Below are 24,152 nucleotides of genomic sequence, written 5' to 3' on the forward strand. Positions count from 1 at the left end.
CAAAGATGGGGATGAGTGATGATATGATGAAATTGATAAATGGACACTCGCAAACATCCATGCCCAGGCTGACCCCCTGGTGTTGTAGCCCAATGTGCTAACCACTCTGCCACGGGGGCTGGCTAAAATTTACTTAAAGTACACACCCTATTGGCAGTTATATGTTGGTAAATAAATAATCTGCAAATAAATTATAAATGCCAATAAGAAAAATTAGCTCAACTGAATAAAATTTTAAGAATTGAAAAATAAAATGCCTGTTAGATTCTCTGTTATAAATATTTCAGAAATGTAATTGAAAAGAGCTTTTCTTTTAACCAAGGTAACCTTAATTTCTGAATAACTAAAATTTAATATTTCTAACTCTATCCAGGCAGTTTCAATAGTGAGCAACTGAAGGTCTCAATACATTTAATCCCAGAAGCTCACTGTTTAGAAATGTCAAGAACTATGAAAATATGACATATAAAGGATCATACAGGGCCAATAATTTATTCAGCTGTATGACACTTTTTCTATCAATATGAAAATTGAAAAATTAGCATTGTATTTTTATCTCAGTATTGTTATAATCATTGGAAGAGCATTATTACTGTTTATATGGCATTTATAATAATTTTTTGTAAAATTCTGATTTATCCTTTGGAATTATGAATTCTTTATTTATTTATTTATTTACTCAGAGTTTCAGATACAGTCTTATTTGGCCATTTTACACTGAAACAGGTAACGGTTTTCATCTTCAAAATTGTTTTGAAGAAGTGGTGCCATATTATTTCATGAAATATTAATAGTGGAGATAGTATTATTCTTATGTATGATTGTGACAAATTCCTCATACGCATGTGCCAGTTTTAGCTTCTTTTGATGGTTCCATTCATGAAATCTCCTTCCACATAACAGTGTGGTCTTTCTTTTTAAAGGAGGAAACGTCCAACACAATGTCAATGTTGTTTTATATCCTAAGGTGATGTTTTTGCAAACATTAGTAAAATTCACACTTGTGAAACACGAAGTAAATCAAAATGGAAGCCAGGTATATTTTCTTACCTTGCTCAGCAATTTCAATTTCTCTTCTACCAAAGGCATGTTGGTTGATGTTACGAACACAGAAATCAGAAAAGCCCTTCGCATTTTTCTGTATCTTTTCTCTTGGGGATACATCATCATCGTCATCAGAGCTACTTCCAGTGTAGGAAGCTGTAAAGAGAGAAATAATACACAACGATTAAGAGATTAATTTGCTGAAAAATTCTCTCAGTATTTAGCATAGCTGTGAATAAAAAAAATACGAATTGATATTTTGATATTGACTGTATTTTAAAGTTTCATAATATATAAAATTTTAATATGATTTGTACAGTCTCTACCTCCATATGGATACAGGTTGAAACGGAACTAATTCCAGGTGCCTAGTGCACAATTTAATGATTCCAGTGGTTTTAACACTGAAGTTAAAACCTGAAACAAGATGGAACATAAGTTAGGCATGGCTTTGATTTGATCTATTTCAGACAAGGCAAACTTCTGCACTGAGTCCCTTGTAGTCTGGTCCTCTTGCCTTGCGAGCACTCCTGATTTTAAGTGTTGAACTATGAAGAAATTGTGGAGATTGATACAAAAGGCAGTCAAATATGGTAATGGGATTTGGCACACTCACCACCTCTCGTGATTCCATGACAAATTGCCTGGAGGGCTTAGCCAACACATGGCTGGTTTGTAGTATCTGTATCACATGTTAATAAGGCCCAAATAAAGGAAATAATGAAGGCCAATTGTAAACGTGTATATCACTTCCAGATTTGAGCCCATGGCCCTTTGTTTTAAAACTAACTGATACCTCACACAGCTTAATGTCAAGGAGTTTAGCATATCTTAGCTGAGGATTGCTACATTACAGCAAAATAACTAAATTTTTTAATGGGATTTATGCACAATATAACACAAATTTACATGTGTACATAAGGCACTACATAATAAATTGAACCCAATGGCTAACACTCCTTTGAAAGATGGGTAGGGAGCTATAAAAACACCCACCCATCCCTTCACGTTTCAAGTATATATGTGTGTACGAATGATACTTTCTCTTTCTCTTCACACTATGTTAACAACAATGCTCAATGTCAGCGGACCAGCCATCCCTTAGACAGGGGTAGTGTGAACATGGAGCGTTCACCACTGATTAAACCTTAAACCCTAAATACAAAAGGAAAATAAAAATTAACAATAATAATAATGTCTTAAAAAATTGCCAAAATGCTTAATTAGATATTACTGTATACAGATCTAATATTTGTGTAATTGAAGAACTGAAGATTAAGGTTTCTCATATCTTCATCCATATTTCCAAAACTGAGCTCATCCAAAAAGTGCAACTCATTATCTGAGGAAAATTACCAAATGCACCATCTATTCCTGACTTAATTTTGAAGGTATACATGTTGCCCTTTATTTTAATTTTGTTTCAAGCTACTAATTCTCTCTCTCAATTACTTCCTTTATCTCAGCTATGCTTCAATTAACATAAAACATAGAATATAATAGCATACATTGGAAGAGCATATCAGAGGACATTATGAGGAGGAGTTAGAGGAATATCACTTTATATATAATGCTAATGGATCACTATTAAAATTTATAATTTACAAATAAGTAAATATCATTAACTTCTAGCAATGAATAGTACAGAAAAATAGTATTTAAATGAATTTATTGTACTACATAATGTCATACATACGGTACATCTCCATTTTAGATAACATATGTCATATTAAATACATGTTTGCACTTACTTCCAAAAATTGAATATTGACTAAAGGAAAATAGGATAAAACTTTTTGTAGGAGATTTTCCTGGTGTGGTTTCTTAGATGGCATGTAGTAAAACCACATGTATATGAAGTACTTACCTCACATGGGAAATCTAAAACATTATACAACGGGGGGAAAACTACAATCAAAATATTCAAGTTGCATACCAAATTAATAAATATATATCCGAAGAAATCTTTCCAGAACTCACCTGGTTGATATCCTGAAACTATATTTATATACTTTCTTGTTAGGAAAGCTTCAAGACACATTGCACAGAATCTTTGCAAAATTTGCATAAAATTCAACACAAAGAATGTGAAAATGGAACAAGGGCTACAGTTTGAAATGCAATCCAAACCATGTTAGTTTGGACTAAAATTCAGACCATTCAATTAACTTTAATCACCAAATCAGGAAGGCTCAATGCATAAAATACGTTATTTTGCAATGTTTCTATCTGCCTATATTAAAGAATAATTGATTATTCACGTTATTTAATTTTGGCATGCAATGTTAAGTGGACATTATCCACTGTGTAGTGCTTTTACTTATACTTAGTCTAGCATTACATTTCAAGAGAGCACATCTTCTCTTGTAGTCAGGTGAAAAAAATCTCTTTTATGGTGGTGGGAATCGAACCTACGACAGACCTGTGATTTCACTACAAATCGGGTGCACTGAGCAACTACTCCATGGCACCTCCTTTTTGTTCCAACTATGGTACTATTTCGATTTTCTGAGGAGAGGGGACTACATTTGCTTGAATTCTACACTGGGTTGACTAACAGGGATGCATTGGTCCAAAACCCACAAGACATCCCAGTGTAGAATTCAAGCAAATATGGTCTCCTCTTTGGAAAGCAGCAAGTCTATGCTTAGAATAGTGATTAGCAGATTTTACGGCTGCAGGTGGCTTGAGAGATGGCACACGAAGAACTCATAAGCTTCTGTTAAACTGTGAATGAAGGGGAATGGACCAGCATATAAGCTGTAGGTTAATGCGTTTGTCTAATTTGAGTCATATTTTGAATGACAAATATTTATGAACAAATATTATGCTCAATTCTAACTCTGTCTCACTTAATTTGTATAGATAGATATATAGAACTTAAGTTCTCACAATATAATGGAAATGTAGAGGAAAGTCACCGAAACTGACATAGGGCTCCTAAACCAACACACCCCTATTTCACAGCAGAGAAGTTCTGCTACTTCATGGCAACAGGGTAACTCTATTCTCTAGGCTCTCAAGATATTGTGCGATCAGCGAAACAAATGTTTGTGACGGTTTTCTTTGTGTAGGGAGAGATTTTTGATTTGGGGTGATTTCAATATTTTTGTTTGGCTGTCCATATTGCTATATTATTCATACTGGAAGGATGAGTGAAGTTTTAATCACATTATTGTAGAAGGAATAACGATTCCTAACATATATTCTAGTTGTGAAGATGTGGTGTGGTGTTTGTAGATTTTTTAGATTATTTTTGTTGATGGTGTCGTTCCCTAAACTGACCTGCATCAACAATTGAGTTCCCTAAACCGTTGTGCAAAATGAAGATGTCCTAGATGGTGAATGTGTATCACATGCAATCTTTAGGCTCATGTTCAATCTGCAGGTGCAAAAGATGACATGTAGAGGAAAAGGTCTAAATATGGGCCCCCCTTTTTATGTTGTCATTTTTGGAGGGAAAAAATTAATATATGAAGCACCTGCCTTTAAAATGCTATCCATGAAATATATACTTAAATGTAATAGCATGTTAAAGTATAGAAGGTCTCCATTTTTTTTAAAAAAAAGCAATTTTCAAAAAATGGTAAAATGATGTATTTCAAAATTGTGGTCTAAATATGGGCTACTAGTGGCAATATCACAAAAAGCAATTAAAATTTTAAAAAACAGTCATTTATCGCTAAAACATTATAAAATTCATATTCACGAATAATCTGTTGTTTTGAAAATCACGCATAATGGGAAAAATCGAAATTAAGAAAAACATCCAAATATTTGTTGAAAATGTGATCTCAACATTAGACCTCATGTAGCCCATATTTAGACCATCACGCTATTTTTCTTCTTCAATTTATTTTCGCTCTCTGTGGTACATATTTCACAAACAAATCATGGCATTATGAAAGCCCACATTTGTTTTATGTACCGCTAATATCATAACCTATACAAAACAGATGAGAATTCAGAAAACGCTGAGTTAAAACATACCTGCAAAAAGTTTTCGGAGGTCGCAATTCTATAACAGCGTCCAAGGCCGAAACTAACCACCACTTTCTCTTGCGAATTGGCGCCGCAACCTTTGTCCTTGACAGATAACCAGTTCCAATAACCTCTGCCAGGCTGCAGCACCCGGGAGCGCTGATAACTCCAAAACCCATATTTAAACCTTCGCCCATATTTAGACCTTCTTCTCTACTCTGTGATTTCTGAAAATCACTTTATTTGCATTGCCATTGAGGAATAAATAGGCCAAAGAAATTACATTTTCTTTCATGTTGATGAAAGGAGTTGCTTTATTCTCTAATAGAAGCCATTAAAATATTATCACATACATTCGTTTGTGTTGCTTTGTAATTTATTTTCTTATTTAAACAGGTATGTCGGTTTAGGAACCCATTTTCTCAGATGGCATGATTGTACCTTTTGTGAAACAAAATGTTGTTGTAATAGATCTTGTTACACAGCTTATACTTTGGGATGGAATTGATGTTCACATTGATGTATTCTACTTCGGAAAAAATACGTCTAGTTTTGAAAGTTCAAGTTGTGTGTACAGATGGGTGTAATCAGCATTGCACATGGAGGTATCAATAGGATCTGAACCACTGAAATGTATCCTCACTGATATTTCAACCCAGCACCCCTTGATTACAGAGCGTTGGCCACTTCCCCTTCCTTTGGCCAAGATGAATTTTAATACCTAACTAAGAGTTGAAAATCTTCTTAAGTTAGTTTGCTAGGAAGTAATGAAATAAGGCTCAACACACTTTCAAGCTAACCTGCACACAGACTATGCAATCAGCACCGCCTTTACCCGCATATACTAAAAAGGTAAGCCAGATCATGGAGCTTCTTGAACCATGCAAACAATGACAAATTCCTAGCTTCCTTTGCGATTAAACCCAGGGTTGTAACCAGATGGTTTATCGTTTGGAAGAAGATAATGATTGTGTTGCAGTTTTCTTATTTTACATCAATTTTCTGCCTCTAGATTGAATGTGATCTTGAGGATGAAAGATGACTAGATCAAATTGATGAAGGGACACTCACAAAGGAACACCCATGCTCTCACCAGCATTAGAAACTGGGGCCATCAGTGGCAAGTTTTGGAGGTCATAATTCAATTATCCCGTACGTATGCAGCTGCACGGTACGGATTCACAGTTGCCACTGACAATTATTTTTTGTTCTATCAGAAAACGATAAAATTGTACTGATGCTACAGACAGATTGGGTAACGATTCAATGCAAGAGCGACCCTCTGGAGTGTGAATACCTCTATGCATAACTTACGAAGCTCTTAATTAAAGCAAAAGACATAATATTGGGTTGATGCATGATGTTGTAGCGTTTTTTAACTGTGGGATTTTTTTTTATTTGATACTCATTTCAGATGAACAGAAGACAAACTAATCAGTAGCTAACTAACTCACTCTCTAGCCTTCTTAAACCCAAAAGTTTATGGCTGCAGCAACATAAGCCTTCCATCTGTCCCTACCCTGAGCAAGATCTATCCACTCTTTTCCATCCCTACCGATTTCCTTTAGGTCCATCTCAACGTTATCCCTCCATCTTCATCTTGGCCTTCCTACAGGTCTCTTACCATCAGGTTTCTCAGCAAGAATCCTGTAAACTCTTCTTTCCTCTTCCATTCGTGCCCCATGGCCTACCCACCTAAGTCTTCTTGATTTATTAATTCTCATAATATCTGAACATGAATACAAATTATGTAATTCTAAGTTATGTAACCTTCTCCACTCACCTGTCACCTCATCCCTTTTAGGTCCAAATATTCTAAGGATTTTATTTGAATGTAAATACTAATCAGTAGCATGTTCTCCTTTATTACATATCTGACTGCCTGCCCACCCTAGGGCAGTTTTTCGATTCCACGCTTGAAGAAATCAGCTGGAGTCGTCAAACCAAGATTGAAGAGAACTTTCGTTATCAAAGAAATTTCCTTTAAGATTCCTGAATAGAGCGCGAAAATGTGGAAATCCAAGGGCGCAAGGTCTAGGAAGTAAGGGGGATGTGGAAAAAACTTCCGAACCAAGCTCCTGGACATCAGCACTTGATGCAGTCTTCCTGGTAGTTTCTCTTGAACTACGGCCGTAAGGCATCTAAGTTGTTGGCAATAAGTGTCAGCAGTGATGGAAATATTCCCGGGAAGCAATTCGTAGTACACGGTGCCTTCTTTGTACCAGACGTATAACATATCTTTTATGGATGGACACTAGCATTTGTACGGGGAGTTCCTTTTTATTTGTTAGGGCTCAGCCATTCCTATCTTCCTTGATGTTGACATAAAGACACCATTTCTCGTCACCGGTAACAATCCTGGACAGCAATGATCGATGTTGTTCACGAGATAAATGGCCACCCACTGATTTATGTTGTTTTTACTTAAAGCGTGTGGTACTCATACACCCAATTTTTAAAATCTTGTTCATGGAATTCGTATGTCACACGATGCTTGACTGGTCGCAGTTCATCACATGCCAATTCTCGGGTTGACTGGCGTGGATCATCGTGGTTTAAATCCAAACGTACCCGGTGAAGGAACATTCTACATTAGTTCCGATTTAACGTTAAACTGTAGGTCCGGTCCCGATTAGCCTATCTATGCATAATGGGGGACTTAAAATGACATAGCAATAAAATATAGATATGAAGAGATGCAATTAAAATCTAATAAAAAATGTGTTTCAATAGTCCAAATGCACAAATACATTTTTTAACATGTACCCATGTACATTTAACACAATCAAAAAGAATATCATTGAAATATACTCATAAGAACGATTTTATTTTAGGGAATGACTAAGTAATTTTTAAGAGTACTCGCATTCATAGAAAAGTGAATTGCATTAGTACATATCCATTTGTAAGTTTCAGGAAACTGTGTACAGTCAACAAGTGACAATTCTAATCAGTAGTGCAACAAGCTATTGAGGGTGAAGCCTGTCAGGCGGCTTCTCATTGGGGCGACGCGTGGTCGTCGCATGAAGTCCCATCGCCACACTTTTTTTGGCTTCGTAACTGGAATAAATGACACTTGAAATTTTCTTTGAAAATTTCGAAGATGGCTCAAATCTCATAACAGGAGAGTAAATAAGCCACTGCTTATAGACAAGGTTGCAAACTAAGTCAACAATAATGAATCTTATGCATTACCCCACATTTCTTTTAATTTCCTAGGCAGTTACAATGCTTTCTTTCGCTGCTTCCGAGAAGTGAGACTCTCTTAAAATTTAAACTACACAAGGCTACAACCACAGATAAACGTATTGTAGGCAGATATTGAACTCAGGTAGCAAACCATCTTCGCTATGATTTATTGTCTGCAAGAAGTTCTGCCAGTCACCGCTGAGAGACGACACTGGCACTTTTTTGCTTTCGCATCTAAACCAAAATGTCTTGCAAGACATGAAGAGATGGCGCTGCTAAATTTCAACCCCAGATATCTGTGTTATTTACGTTTATCTGTGCTACAACTAACAGAGCACATGCACCAAATCTTACAAGAGGTTGAGCAGATCGAAGCAAGGGAAGAGCGACGAGAGTCTTGAGTTTTGCGGATGTCCATGTACCGAGCGGAGGCTGGGAGGCTGAACCGGCGCCTGTTTCGATCCTTGAAGCCGCTCATTCCGTCCCGTAGTTTCTCCGGTATCTAAAAATAATTACAGATTTACAATGAAAAAGGCAGCTGTTTTTCACCACATTGGATTTCTTAATTTAACTTTACATCTAAAGCCTTCAGTCTTTATTCAACATAAGAATAAACAAGGAAGGGGTATTGGACACAGGCTTCTTTCTTTATATTGAAGCATTATTTACTACTTTACAAGAACACAGTTTAGTGCAAAACCGCTGAATAAAGACTCAAGTTTGCAACGCATCACAGATACAGGTGCTGAAGAATTTGTGCAACAATGATCTCGTGACATGCTTTCAAGAGAGACATGCAGTAAGACAAAATGAAGAAAAGCTGTTGATCTTCATTTAAGCATTCATCGGAGAGACTGAGGGAAAATTGAATGGATGGCCAACTATTAAAAATGTCACTAAACCAACAAAATGCTTACACATTACGAAACTCAACAATACACGATGCTTGGGTTGATCGGTTTTTTATTTTATTTTTTAATATTCCTGTCTATTTCTGCATAATAGAGAATACTGCGATGTAATAGTGCAACGAAAGGAAATTCCAGTTTCATTGATTGATTTGTTTTACTTCGCCTTTCTGCCACTTTTGGCTAATCGCCAAGATGGAGATGGATGGTGATAAGATTAAATGGATGAAGGGAGAATCTCAAACACACAGGGGCACTGGCCGTGAGTGCAGGCGCCAGAGCCTCGTCAGTCTGCAAATTGCAGTCCAGGGTGTACTACGTGGAAAGGACGTTGGAATTTGGGTGTCTTCGGAAAGGGTCACCCCCTACACCCCAGTTCCAGTTTGAATCTATGTATGACACGAGCGTCAGAACACCAATAAAACAATCTCATTATTTGAATAAATAACAGCAAGATAACTTATCTAATCTTATGTGATAAAACATTAGTGCCAGGGGCGTTATTCCTTGTGTTATAGATTGGATACCATTGCTCAAGGAGTAAAAATATCCATAGAATATTATATGAATAAAAGGACAGTAATTTGTACCGTAAAGTGTAAGAACTGTTCACCCCAGTCACAGAATTGCTTTGAAGGGAAATTCTCTACAAGAGACCAGTTAGGCCATAGCAGACTTGGTGAATTTCTCGATAAGGAACCACCCTATTCACGGAATCCAAGGTTGGTTGATTGATTTGGTGTTTTAAGTCCGCTTTATGCACAGTAAGGCTAATCGGGACTGGACCTACAGTTTAAAGTGGGATCCGAACCACTATGTGCCTCCAGCGGGTATCGAACCCGGGTCCCCTTGATTACAAGGCAACGACACTACCACTGCGCCATCGAGGAGGCCACGGAATCCAAGGCTCTATAATCAATGGCTATGAAACCTCTCTCAATGATTATCGGTCTAGTTTTTATCGGCAAGACTAAAATAACAGTTTTATTAAGTCAGTATGCAGCAGCGACGTAACAGGGATTTCATTTCTACAGTTTTCTTATGGATAACTTATGGTGAAACAGGCTTAATACATGCCAATTTCTCCTTTATAGACAATTCGCTCTCAATGAGCACGAAGCTTGGTTAATATAAAGTTCAGTTTCAAGCGTGAATCGCAACTGAGACTGTGAGAGATATACCGTTAAGTGATCCGGTAAACACCATCACGCTAAATGTTGAATCAGATATCGCACGACACCGGGTTCATCACAGGACAAACTTTGAACATCACACGCTGCACTGTAAATTATAAGAGTGAACTGGTAAATGACGGTTTGGCCAAGACGCCGGGGAGTCAGCCAAAATATGTTCCGCTCCTTGAACGGTCCCAACACAATGATGACATTTATGGTGTTAGTCTGATACAGTGCTTTCAGTAGAAGAGTGCGGTGAATCACAATATCTAAAGTGTTTGAACAGATTACCAGTTGAAACCAATCAATATTTACAGTCAGTGTTTGAGTTTGCCCTCCTCCCCAAATGTAATCTCGCGTTCTCTTCCCAGATCGCAGTGTCGTCATAGCACACATATTATTGGGTGCTATATACAGTCTGTGGAAAGTTCTATTTAATTCATCACAACTCTCCCTCAACAGTCTAGCAAATCTAAGTTACAGGTAAGGGTAAAAGGTAAACGAAGGTGCTACGAAGAGAGACAGGTGGTGTGGATGTAGTCTCCCACACATTTTGTATCTCGGTAATGCTGTAGGCGATGTGATCAACACCACGCTCCGGTCATTTCTACCTCCCAGAACTGGCAACCAGTTACCCATTGACTATACTCTGTCCGGGAATCTCTGGAGCGAGAGAACGAAAGCAAGTCTCTGCGCAAGTAGTGACTCGTGAGGTCTTTACCACTTTGTGCACAGATATGCTAATCGGGACTGGACCTACAGTTTAAAGTGGGGTCCGAACCGTTATTTGCCTCCACCGGGTATTGAACCCGGGACCCCTTGATAACAAGGCTACGACATTACCATTACGCCGCAGGGAAGGCACATGTAACACACATGTTAATACTAAAGAAAACAAGGAGCAACACATACCTATGTTAACCCTGAAGAGTCCGTAACTACTTAATACGATTTGCTCAATGTTAAATTCCGTAACTGAAACTATTGGCTTGTAAAAATCCTAAGTGCAAGCATTATAATACCGATTATATTCACCACTAGTTATTCAAGTATTCAGCATGTTAAAACAAAACAGAAAACTAAGCCTAACTCATGAATCAGTAAGCTCATATAAAACTAACAGTACTTTTACATGACAAAGATGGATATCATTTAAAGAAATAGCTGTCTTGCAGGCCTTTTAATATTTTGCATTTACATAACTTCCTATTGTACGAAATTAACTTTATTTTCACTAGAAAATTCATTTCGAAAGAAAATCTTTATAAAAATCCTGAATTTTTTGTAGTGCAAAGCGCACTCTGAAATCAGAGGTCCCTGCCCGACCCTGTGGCCGAGTGGTTAGCACATCGCGCTGCGACGCCAAGGGTCCCGGGTTCGAATCCCGGTCGGGCTTGGTTGTTTGTGAATGTCCATTCATCAATTTCATCATTTCATCACTCATTCCCATGTTCGCAAATTAGCCAAGAGGCACAAAACGCGAAGTAAAATAAACTAAATCAAATCAAAGAAATCAGAGGTCCCGAGTTTGCAACGTGAAATAACTGTCGGGTTTACATTACACAGCGAACTCTTGTTAATTCGAATTTTGTATAATTTTCGTGTCGCCTTGGAATTCGAATTGAAAAGAGTTCACCGTATTTTCAAACAAACAAATGTTGAATTGTAAACATAAGCTTTGAAAGGTAAATCATAGTTAAGAATTATCCTGATTTTACAATAAATTCCAAAAATAAATTGGTATTAAAGGAAACTAACCTATATTGTCGTAATGAGAAAGTTGAAGCACCCCCCCCCCCCAATATTTTCCGCCCCCATCCTCAGTAGGTCAAAACGCCGGGAGGCGCCACTGTGTTCACGCATTTCCGTCCTGCCAGCAAAAGGATCGGCCCGAGACCCAACGCAGTGCCATGTGCCAGCAATGACAATTACATTAAGCACCCGAAGATTCGGGGATCGTGGCTCAGCTGCCACTGCTAACAAGAGCGACTTCCGATCTCTCCTCCCTCCCAACGGCTGACATAAAACTTCACTTAAACAAGATCGATGGACGCAACGGGAGGAAAAACAAACTGCAACAGGGAGCTGCGTACGCAACGCACAAACGCAGGGGTGGAGGGTGTTGGTTCAACGGGGCAGCCGGGATGCATACGAGTCAAGCAGCTTATTTGCTTTACGCCAGAGATCAACCTCCAAAACCATTAAGGAAATTATAATTGCAATTACAAGAGAGTGGCGCTGGCTACGCTGTACGTACCAACCATCAGTTTTTACTGCACGCCTCCGTCGTCTACTGGCCTGGAAGGTTTGGTTTGATTTGAGTTTTAAGTCCACTTTGTGCACAGAAAGCTAATCGGAACTGGATCTACAGTTTAAAGCGGGATCCGAACCACTATGTGCCTCCACCAGGTATGGAACCCGGTACCCCTTGTTTACAAGGCGACGACGTTATCACTACGCCATCGGTGAGGTCCTACTGGTTTGAAGGAATCGCATCAATATCATTATCTTGGTTAAACTGTCTGAAACTAATAACCCAACGGGAAAACATACCAGAAGAATATACTTTATATATATGGTCAAATGTAATAAGGCCCCAAAATAGCACTGTATTATTTACGAAGACACTTTCATTATCATTCATAGAATATGAATTTACATCATAAACAATTTCCAGAGATACTTTTCAGAGGAATGTAAAGTGACTACAACCACAAATACTCCTACAGAATAGTTGCTAGGAGCATATTCGGTATTTGTAAACGATTGAACGAATGTACAATTGCGAAGATATTTGGGGTTACAACTTCTGTGCCTTCCTTGAAAGATACAGGGCATAATGTCATCTCATCAAGACTACGACAGATCTTTTAATTTCCTCATGTCAAACAATTCGATGTGTGGTGTATGTGTATGTAATTTGTGTGCGATATCACCAGAAGATGGCACCTATGGCTTAGTGGTTAGTGCAGCATGTGCTGGAAAGCGAAGGGACCACAATTGGATTCTCGGAAAAGGCATTCTGTTCCTTTCTTTTGAGTTAATTTCTCACATGTTCATCAACTCAATATATATTCCCATCTCTCATAATTAATCCAGAAATAGAAAAATACATATAAATAACTCAAATACAAATATATTATCAGGATTTAATTGCTCTTAGAAGAAAAATCTTGTAAAGATCTGCTATCTTAGGGAAGAGGGAAACTTCAAAGTCTCAGTTAAGCATATGGGAGAAAGTGAAATCGAACCGTGATGTGCACCGAAAGTACCGTATAATGACATTAAAGTTTTGGAGGATCACAGAAGAAACAAGAACCGCGTACTTTGAAATCCTCCATGGGCTACCCTAGTTTCTTATTTACCTAGACGCGCGGCTCGTGGCAATATTAGCGCGATTGAACAAAAAAAAAAAACACGTTTAAGTGCGTACCTCAGTACACGAAACCTTTCATTACGACGACAAACGCCGGCGTTCCAATAACTCTCCCACAATATAGATAAGATTCAGTACTCGCAGCGCTAGCCGGAATATTTATTGCGCAGGCCTTTCGCAAGAGATCCATTTCCATCGCCTATCTGCAGAGAACAGGTCGGTGCAGCACTGAACAGATTGGAATGTTGACTTCATCTCTTGTATGCTGAGGTTTGCCCAGAAAAATCTGGAACAAGGCCACGCATGCAAAACGTTTGTTCTTTATTGCCAAAGGAAAGGGAAAGTTAAGTAAATTTCAAGTCATGGGGTGGCAGGTTCATTTTCTTCTTTTTGGGATTCAAGAAATGGCAGTTTATTCAGACAGCATGCTGGAGTCCCAAGGACTAGCATGTAGTTTGAATACAAATACACAACTTTACCTCCTTGTGGCACAGTGCCTCGTCAATAATACTGCCTCACCCTACATGCAATACCGGTTTAATACATGGGCATGCCAGTTTCTTGCTACCTTTTGTTCAGTTGGTACAGACTGCGATGACGAGGAAAGATATCTGGTATTTTAGTTACTTAGTGTTACTTCTATACTTCTCTAGCTTAATCGTGACGACTGTAATGCATGGTGAATTGATGAAAAGACAGCACAGACACCTTTATTAGGGATCTCTCTCTGGTTCCACAGCGTATAACTTCGGCTGATATACGAAGGATAGATTGAGGTGAAGTGGTGTTCGTTTGAAGAAACCACCTCAGCTTGTTCTGTAGATAACAAAACTTGATCCCACGTGAGGGCACAACGCTAATCTTCCACAAGAAACATCACAAATCATGCATGATATTGCCCAATGCAATAGACGTAGTAGATCTATTTATTAGGGATAAATTCGGCGCGTGCTTTTATCGTTAGCTTACCGCAACAATAAAGTAAGGCGATGCAGCCACAGAAGAATCCTGGGAATGAAAGGAAACGGCCCAGATGTCTTTTTAGGGAACAATCCCGGCATTCGCACTGACGTTGCAAAAGGCGCCAAAACACTTCGGATAAGATCCGCCAATTCCTGAATATACGAGGATGCACTATTTCATTTCCTTAAACTCCTTCCTCTCGATAACTGCAAAACAGATGCTGCGACACACACTGTATATGGACGTCCGCGGGATTTTATCCAGGGAGGGGCAAGCAAGGTAATTTTTTTCCGGGGGGTAAAGGAGGCATATTTTGCCCCATAATAGTGATATCCCCTCAAAAACACTATTTCAGTCAGAAATTATCATTTCTCTTCAACGAATTTATAATAATTAACATAAATTACTGACTGAAATGAAATTATGTGTGAAACATAATTTTTAGGTGGACATTCATTTTCCAGGGAGGGGAGCGTACCCCTCCTTGCCTCCCCTTCCGGACGTCCATGACACTGTATTGTTGTACCAACACTAAGCCACAAGGGCGTTGTGTGAAATGAAGCACTTACCCAGGACCCGATTTCGTAGTTTTCTCCCCAATTTGGAAACCGTCGCGATCAAGATTCGAAAGAAACTTCCTGGAAGAGTCAAAATAGGACAGCAACTCAGACTAAATGATGATGTGATGAAACGGACATCCTACAAAACTGGATCCAACATCAAACTTCGATCTGCTGCTTGGCGTTGGAACTTTTCAAACGTACAACTGCAAGTGGAAAAACGTCGACAGAAGAAACAACATGCGGGAGAACAAACAATGCCGTATATCGTGAAACTAGCACAATCGAAACTGGTTTCTTTCCGACATCGAATTGTTAAGAATCTTTCGAAAAGAAGTGAATCTACCAGTAGCCACAATGGAAATTTCATACTTTCAAACAGGGATCGCTAACAAATTATAAACTTTTGAACTTCAAGTAACGATTTCATTGTTACAATCTTGCAATAGTTGCTGGGAAATTCCTACCGAACAAAGTACCTGTCCCATGTGTTTTGAAAACTAGTCTGTGCTTGGCTACAAGGAGTTCTGGTTGAGATCAATTGCAATTTATGAAGATAGGCTACTTCTGATCTACTCGAGGCACCGTGAACTTTGCCATCAACCCCCATTACCCAATGACGTTCTTTTACAGTAGTGCTTGTGCTTCCACACAACGTAGTACACACGTGTTACGTAAACACCGTGGCATTGAATACCCTAGTAGCCTAGTAGAAGGGAGTTATAGAAGTCAAGAACCAAACAATATAAAAATTATATTCCAGTGTGCGGAACACTAGCGTACACAGATTTTTTTTCGGAGGGGACCGGCATTGTAAAAGTGGGTTATATTGCTCCGTTCTGGGGGGGATACACTGCAAGATATTTCGTAATTAAAGTTTTCTTTAGCCAAATTTAAACAGTTGCTCAAAGACAAAAATAGTATTCAGGGGTCATTTTAAGGGAAGCTTGCATCTACCAATTTAGTTTTTCTCCAGTCCTTTAATGCTTTTATTTGAATTTTTTTATATTTTTTCAAAATTTCTGGAGGTGCTGCAGCCCCATCAGGCCCCCCTGCGTACGCCAGTGGGGTGAAACAAGCATTACTTGTTTTGAAGTCTACAATATCTATGCGATGGCCAGTCGGTAGGGCATCCGACTGCTCCGTAGGAGACCCGAGGTGGGCGATGTCCACGAATAAGGGCTCTGGCGTTCATCCAGCCTCTCAACAGGAACCTGGGGAGAGGGCAAAGGCGACCGAAGTGTAATGCTGATCCCATCATCTCCACTACGGTCAAGATCGAGCATGTTGGGGTTTGTACCCCCACATAGCCTACGACACGGTGCAATGCACAGGGGATAATTTTATGCTGGTATGTGTAGACGCAGACATTAGACTGTTCTTTTAAACCCTTGGCATGGCGATACCTTACTAGCAAGCATATACATGCCATAAAATAATGCAGAAAGGTTCGAACAAATATTAATGTATTGAGAAATTAACAGTAACCTATAATATATAATAACCTCCCAATACATCAATGCTGTGTGTGTGTAAAGCAGAACATGTGAGGAACAATTCAACATGCTTTTTTGTATTTTAATTCCTTTTAAATTTATTTTAATCCACTTGTTAACCTCTACGTTAATATCGATCCGATAATGGGCTGATTGTATACATGAGATAACATATTTAAAAATCATCAATGTCATATTTGAATTCAGCAACACAGCTTGGCAGGATGTTATGCTACCCACTATACCACGGAAGTCTGTAATACACACACTGGAAACTTATAAAGATTATAATATTGATAACACTTACAATTAGATTTACATATGCTATTAGTATAAGTCCTTCTCAGAACAAGTGAAAGTAGCTTTCCCAAAATTATACTAATTACACTTCTATATTGTTTAGAAATATAACTAATAAAGGTTGATTGAAATTATATTTTATTAGACTACGTTCTCTGAAGAGAATCTGTAATTAAATTTTTTAAAAAACCGGCAAACTCTGTAGTCATTTGTTTTAAAAATACCAATTTCAACTTTGCCCACAGTTCCAATAGTTGGCTGCTCGTTCGGTGGAAGTGCAAGACGAGTAGCGCTGCCGTATTGATCTACCTGACGCAAGCAGACGAAAAGTTCAAGCGGTCTACCACCTACAGCTGCATATTAAGGGAAATACGGGACATTACAAATTTCGGAAACCAGCTGTCGCTGCAATAAACCACAGAATATAATTAAATCCTGTTTCAAGGTTCATTTAAATTATGATTTATGGTCTGGAAAAGTTCATTTTCTGCACAGAGGCTAATCGTGATCCTGCAGTTTTAAATGGAATTAATTACAAAATAAGTCAATCACTTGGTTATGAGGGAAGATGTCTCAATGTCACAATCAAAGCTAATAGTGAATGTTGACCTTACAGTCCATTATATAACAACACTGCGCAAAATTTTTAATTACATACAATTTGCAATTTGGTTTCATCAAAAGTTATACAAAAGTACCGTTCAACACAAAAACTAAGAAACCAAGATTTCGAGATATCTGGTGAAGGTTTTCAGAAAGCATCACCTTCATTATATATTTCTTTTTGTATTTTTCTTATTGTACGTTGCTTGCCATTGCTGGTCAACCGTGATGACAAGGATGAATGATGATTAGATGAAATGTGTGATGAAATTGATGAAGCGATGCTCCCACAGATAGGCTCATGTCCAGGCCGGGAGTCGACCCCGGAACCTTTGATGATGAGGTTCACTTTTATATATCCCGCTCTCGAAATCGTGCAGAAGCTGAACGAATTGGGTTATGAAACCCTGCCTCATCCACCATACTCACTGGACCTCTCGCCAACCGACCGCCACTTCTCCAAGCATCTCGACAACTTCTCATGAGAGAAACGCTTCAACAACCAGGATGCTGTCGAAAACGCCTCCCCAGAGTTCGTCGACTCCAGATGCCAGGAACTTTATGCTACCGGAATAAATAAATTCGGTCCTCATTGCCAAAATGTGTTGACTGTAACGGTTTATATTTTGATATAAAAATAAGTTTGAGCCAAGCTATAGTATTTCAAACTTGCCGTTCAAAATCGGCCATTATTTTTGCATCAATTATACGTAATATTTATGGACAAAACTGACATCTCATCTTCTGCCTAACGCTTTTCTAGCAAACTGAAAACAATCACACAAGTACCATAAAAAGGGGCGTAAGATCTCTTACATGGATGTATTCGTTATGGGCACAATGCTTTTAAAACCAGCACAAACACAAAGGATTCCCTACGAAAGCCGATGTCAACCTTCAATCATCCTAGAGTACCAATCGGTTTTTTACTACGACATAAACTACAAAAGATAACGCAACTTTGTATGCCTGCCTTGCAGAAGGGCGTTAAAACATGTTTTGTCCTTCAAACAGTCGTATCGTTAAAACCGAGCTTCGATAACACCACTGAAAACCAGCCGGAAACAAGCACGTTCGTGGAGATTATGCCGCGCATACCTTGAAACCGAAGGAACGTGGATCGAGGACATATAGTTGTATTTTACTCTCGTACAGGCTAATCGGGACAGGACCTACACTTTAAAGTAAATCGGAACAACGGAACGGCCAACGGCAGGAATAATCTTTCCAATCATGTTCATTCATCAAATTTTCCGCAGTGTGTGGTCGAAAATATTGAAACAGAAACGCCAACAGTCGGAGGAAAACATCTGCTCTAGTATCAGTACAATTCCATTGGTAAAAAAGCATTCATGTAGAATAAAAGAACGAATACAGTGATGTCAAATTGCTCATTATCATCTTTGTCGACGACCTCCGTGGCGGAGTGGTTAGCACAGAGCGCTATGACGCCAGTCGTCCTGGTTCGAATCCCGGCCTGAGCATGGGAAACGAGTATTAGGAACTGATTATGAGTAAGATTTAGCAACTGATAAAATAGTTTTTTCTTAACGCAAGACAAAAGAGAAGGTAGGCCTCCAAGATGGCGTAGTGGCAACGTCATCACCTTGTAACCAAGGGGTCCCGGGTTCGATACCCGGTGGAGGTACAGTCATCGGTAATAAAATGGAACACCTAGATCCTGAAATAATTGCTTCCCTGCAAGGCGTTGTGTGTGTTGCCTAACTCTACGGCGATAAGTGTATTTTAATAACAAATTTTCAATGCCAACTTCTACCACCGCCGTTGAGTACATAGTGGATTCTACTTTAAAATGTAGGTCCTGTGATAATTAGCCTGTCTGAGCGTAAAAGTGGACATAAAACAAACAAAAAAAAAGACTGCTTTCCAAGAGGCTTCGTCTATGCTCTGAACGGAAGTAAATAATTCCCATGGACCACCAAACTGATTCTTCCACCGGAGCACGCTTTACTAGAATACAAACTGATTCTCAGAATCACGTGCTACTTAAATCAGCTCAGACAGGGCTTCGCGCTGAAAAGTTCCCGATATTTTCGCTCCGTTTGGTGCTAATGGCTTATTGATTTTACTTCTAAAACAGCGAATTAAAGGATTTCTGCAAGGCAGTGGCCGGCTCACTGAATAAAAACAAAGCAAGTGAACAATGAGACAGAATTATCTCGTCTGAAGTGAAGGAACCGACAACGTAACGTTAATTATGAATGACAATCTACTTATATAATGTCACTTCTAGTCGGTGAAGTTCAGGAAAGAGAGATCACAATGGGATTACTGGTAGGGCAGTTAAGTAATTATGAACTGTCATTTAACTGGAATATAATACTACATCATATAAAAGTTTTGTTGTGCATATTTTATTTTATGTAATTACTCTTAATGTGCTGGCAAGGTACAGGTAACACGACCCAATAAAAATTGAAGAGAGACTGGGGAGTATGTCAAGCCACTTTCAACTGATTGATTGATTTGGTCTATTTTACTTCGCTTTTTTGCCACTAATCGCGAAGATGTTGATGAGTAATGATATGATGAAATTGATGAAGAGACACTCACAAAGGACACCCATGTCCAGGCCGGGATCCGACCCCTGGCGTCGTAATGCGCTGTGCTAACCACTCCGCCACGGAGGCCGACGAAATCTTCAACGAAGGAAAGTGTCCAATTCATTAGAGATTCGTTGGTTCGAAACATTAATCACTCTATTTTTATATCTCACACAATCTTTACTCGCTGACTGTTAAATGCGTCAAGAACCTCATGACAAAAAGGCACAAATTTAAATTCTTGATACCATAACACTGCAGTTGAAAAAAAAAATCACTAAACGCACGGCCATGAAAATAGGCGGCTGGGCAGAATTGCGCTCGTGCCACATATGGGAAAACCATAGGGAAAGCGGGACAAGTCGCTGGTTCCGGCGCATTGTGTGGCAACGTCAACCGGGCTGCGTTGCTTAGTTCGAGCGTCAAGCCGACTTCTCTCCAGGGCACTTTTGTGTCATCCCTGTCCTTTCGAGCAACTACTGTCAGTTTGTATGATATGGATTACAAAGAGCAACTCTACAACGAAATCTTTCATTTTCTTAAACCTCCGAACACACGGGTGTGCTCCGACGTGGCAACAGCGCGAACTTCCGCCACCAGCCTAATTTCATGGCCCTGCGTTTAGTCACAATGAAGCTTGAGAAGCTGGTATTGAATTCATGTTATGATCAACTATAAAATTTTTCGTGGACCTTACGCCCGTGACTAAAATTTCATATACTGTCGTTATGGCCACGTGCGACTATAATTTACATTTCAGATCAACACACAACCACGCAAAACAGCTCTGGATATATCCGGCTGGTCGGCCGTGCCAAACACGATTCCTATTTTTGATACAGGAACTTAACGGTTTGTATTTTGTGCTTGGTCTTCCTCATTGCAACGTTCACATTCAAGGCCATCCGCACAATTTTCTCAAAACTATCAATTCACTTCCAAGGCTTCTGCTGCTGGTTATTACAATCCCATTGGGGGAGAGCACAAACATCCTGCAACCGCTCATCCTAACATGAAACTAGCACAAGCGTTTGTCGTCATGCGTCGCCCTTGAAGTATCAATCTCCTGTCATGGTTTCACCGACGGCAATCAGGACGGGACCACAGCTGCTACGACGAACATGCATTCTTCAAGGGACGTGGAACGAGAACATTGTTTACACTGACAGCCCACACGGCCGAAAGGAGCTCCGTTCCTCCAGCTACAGAAACCTTTGAAAGTGATTAACAGTGTTGGAGTCTATAACAAACAGGACAATTATTACTTCCTTGCATAACTGACCACAAATAGGGTCAATATACAAGACCGGACCCTCATTTTACAATGCTGGTAATTTTTTCAGTACTTTCTTTCTGAAAACATACAGCTCCAAGCAGTGACGTGCCCAGGATTTTTTTAAATTGGGGGAGGGTTTACGTATATTTTTTTAGTACTCAGACCTAATTTTGACATCTTTTCCTGACTTTGATGTTCTTTTAATTAGAAATACTGGGCCAAAGGGGGTTGATGACCCCCACCAACCCCCACCCTCTTGGGTACGCCACTGGCTCCAAGCAATTACTCATAATTAGAATGCTCTCCAGGCATCTGGGAGGTGTCTCGAGATTTAAACACTTTCTAGTTATTTGGTTGGCTTACATAATGTATTATTTGCTTTACGTTAGAGTGGAGAAAGATTCAGGTTCCTTCTTTAAAGTAATACTTTCATTCTTTCAATTAGTAAGCCCTTGATTGAGTAGGCGAAACAATGACCAAGCGTGTGTTCGATTCAAGAGTAATAGTACTGTAGAAAAATAAAAGCTTTCCAAAAATTTTAAATTTAAAGTTATAGAATTTTCTCCTCGGGAGAAAAAATACGCAGAAAAGGAAGAAATGAGAGTCCAGAGACTTGACTGATTGATTGAATTTTTGTTTTTGTTTTAAGTCCACTTTATGCACAATTGACCAATTGGGACAGGACCTAAGGTTTAAAGTGGGATCCGAACCATATGGCATAGACGATTCACGTTATACATAATATATATATTCCTTGTTTACTGTAATGCAAAACTTAGTGTTCTTCCTTTTGCTCATTGTCTGCAATCTGCTCAAAGGCGCTCAGTTTATGCCATGTAGAAAAGTAGAATAAAATAATAGTAGACCTATCAATGGTTTATCGTTCATCACGGCATTGTAAATCAGCTCCGTGTGATCCAGCGACAAGGGTGAGAAAACAAAATATAGATGACATATTCGATTCGCAAATAATTCAGGAGCGCAAAACAAAGAAATAGATGACCTTAGAACTCACTCTACTTGTCCGTTCACACAGGAATTCCGGGCTTTTTGTTGATGGAAAACAGATCCCTCCAATCGGGGTGCAAGGGGCGAAGTTTCCACGTAGTATACCCTGGACTGCATTTTGCAGACTAACGAGGCTCTGGTGTCTGGCCTTACGGCCAGTATAATTCTGTGTGTTGTCCTGGTTTTTTTGTCCTTATGTGTGATGAGTGCCCCTTTACAGCCTCAGCTCTTAACGGAAGTCAGAATATTTTAAGATTTTAGTAACACGACATTGCAATTATGCTATTTTAGTTACGGTAAGGGGCTGGACCCCGTGTAATGTGACGAGTTCAAAATGGCCTAAGTGCTGACGCACCCAAAATTTTAAATTCAAATTCAAAGATCCCTCCAATCGGCTCGTTTAGTTTCATGAAGACCAAACGGGAACTTGTCTTTTCGGAGCCATCGCGTACCCACCACGCAAGAAAGACCGGCCTTCGTGGCGGAGTGGTTAGCACATCGCGCTACGACGACAGAGATCCTGGGTTCGAATCCCGACCTGGGCATGGGTGCTCTTTGGGAGTGTCCCTACATGAATTTAATCATATCATCACTCATCCTCATCTTCGCGACTAGACAAAAGTGGCAGCAGAAAAGCGAAGTAAAATGAATCAAATTAATCAATGAACAACGGAAGAAGGCAGGGCGCCGGTGCTGACGCACTAGAGACCTTAGAAATGTTTTATTTTGAGTGCTACGAGCCCAAGGTCTATGGAATCGTTGTCTTCTCTGAGGCAAAACTTACTATCTGCGGTCATCCTTTTACCAAATACAGCATCAATTTTAAAATCTGGTATGTATTGTTTAGTTAGGTATTGTATGTTACAATTTTACTGACGCTTCTTACAATGTTCTCCAATCGATAAGAAACTTCTGGTAAATCTCCAAATGCTGGATTATTTTGATTGTGTTTGTACAGTCACGGACACTTATGTATTGTGACGCTACCATTAGCTCTCAATGCAATTGTTACAACCCAGAAGTGTCCGTGACTGTACAAACAATTTAGATGTTCTCTTATTATATATTCCAGTCAAAATTGTTAGCATCGTCTTTATCAACAACATATTAACATTGATTATTTAGAACGAAAGAATAATGAAGCCTATCAAATTGGTCTTCGAAAAGATTTTCGACGGATTGAATTACTTGAAAGCAATTTTGTTATTTTACAACATTTTTGCGCAGTATTATTTGTTAAACGATTATGTGCTGCACCTTGGTAAAGACCACAGTTGCATCTTGTTATGAACCCAAGCCCAATAAAAAGGTCCTCATAAACCAGCAAAATACACTATAACGCGAGTTCGTAAGAGCCATTGGGTGGGCAAAAAATTCCTAAATTTAACCTGTGTCCTTGGCCTGCACCGTGTTTAGTGCGTTTCAAACTTTATTCTGAAGTATCATTGAAGGAAAACAGGATGCGATGACTCAACACTACAGCTTGGCTCAAGTGGAACTTACGAGGCCAGCGGCGGCATATACAATAATAATGCAAATTAGTGGGAAACATGTTCGAGTTAAATTGCTCTTCCCATTTGGTTTCCTCAATTACATTGTTTTCTGCAGAAGTTGAGGATACTGGGTAACAAGGAAACTCTAGCTGATAACAGATGCCACTATGTGTTCTTGTTTTCTAGTGACCGCTTGCCTCATTTGCTTAGAAAGTG

At 39.2% G+C, this 24,152-nt stretch overlaps 1 protein-coding gene across 12 annotated transcripts in view; it reads right to left on the minus strand.

Moving 5' to 3' along the window:
* Positions 1-24,152, minus strand: part of LOC145983879 (adenosylhomocysteinase-like 1) — a 355,689-nt gene that overhangs the window by 52,178 nt on the left and 279,359 nt on the right. For 8 of the 12 annotated variants that reach the window (XM_083116963.1, XM_083116956.1, XM_083116955.1 and 5 more), the window contains 2 exons: positions 8,569-8,716; positions 1,051-1,200 (listed from right to left, as the gene is read on the minus strand). In XM_083116963.1, coding sequence (XP_082973089.1) covers positions 1,051-1,200; positions 8,569-8,692 — 274 coding nt within the window. In that variant the 5' untranslated portion in view covers positions 8,693-8,716. The remainder of the gene's footprint in view (positions 1-1,050; positions 1,201-8,568; positions 8,717-24,152) is intronic. The other 4 variants (XM_083116951.1, XM_083116960.1, XM_083116961.1 and 1 more) reach the window with 1 other exon arrangement.

Source organism: Lepisma saccharinum, chromosome 2 (genome assembly GCF_977018435.1).
Source record: "Lepisma saccharinum chromosome 2, izLepSacc3.1, whole genome shotgun sequence".
Lineage (NCBI taxonomy): Eukaryota > Metazoa > Arthropoda > Insecta > Zygentoma > Lepismatidae > Lepisma > Lepisma saccharinum.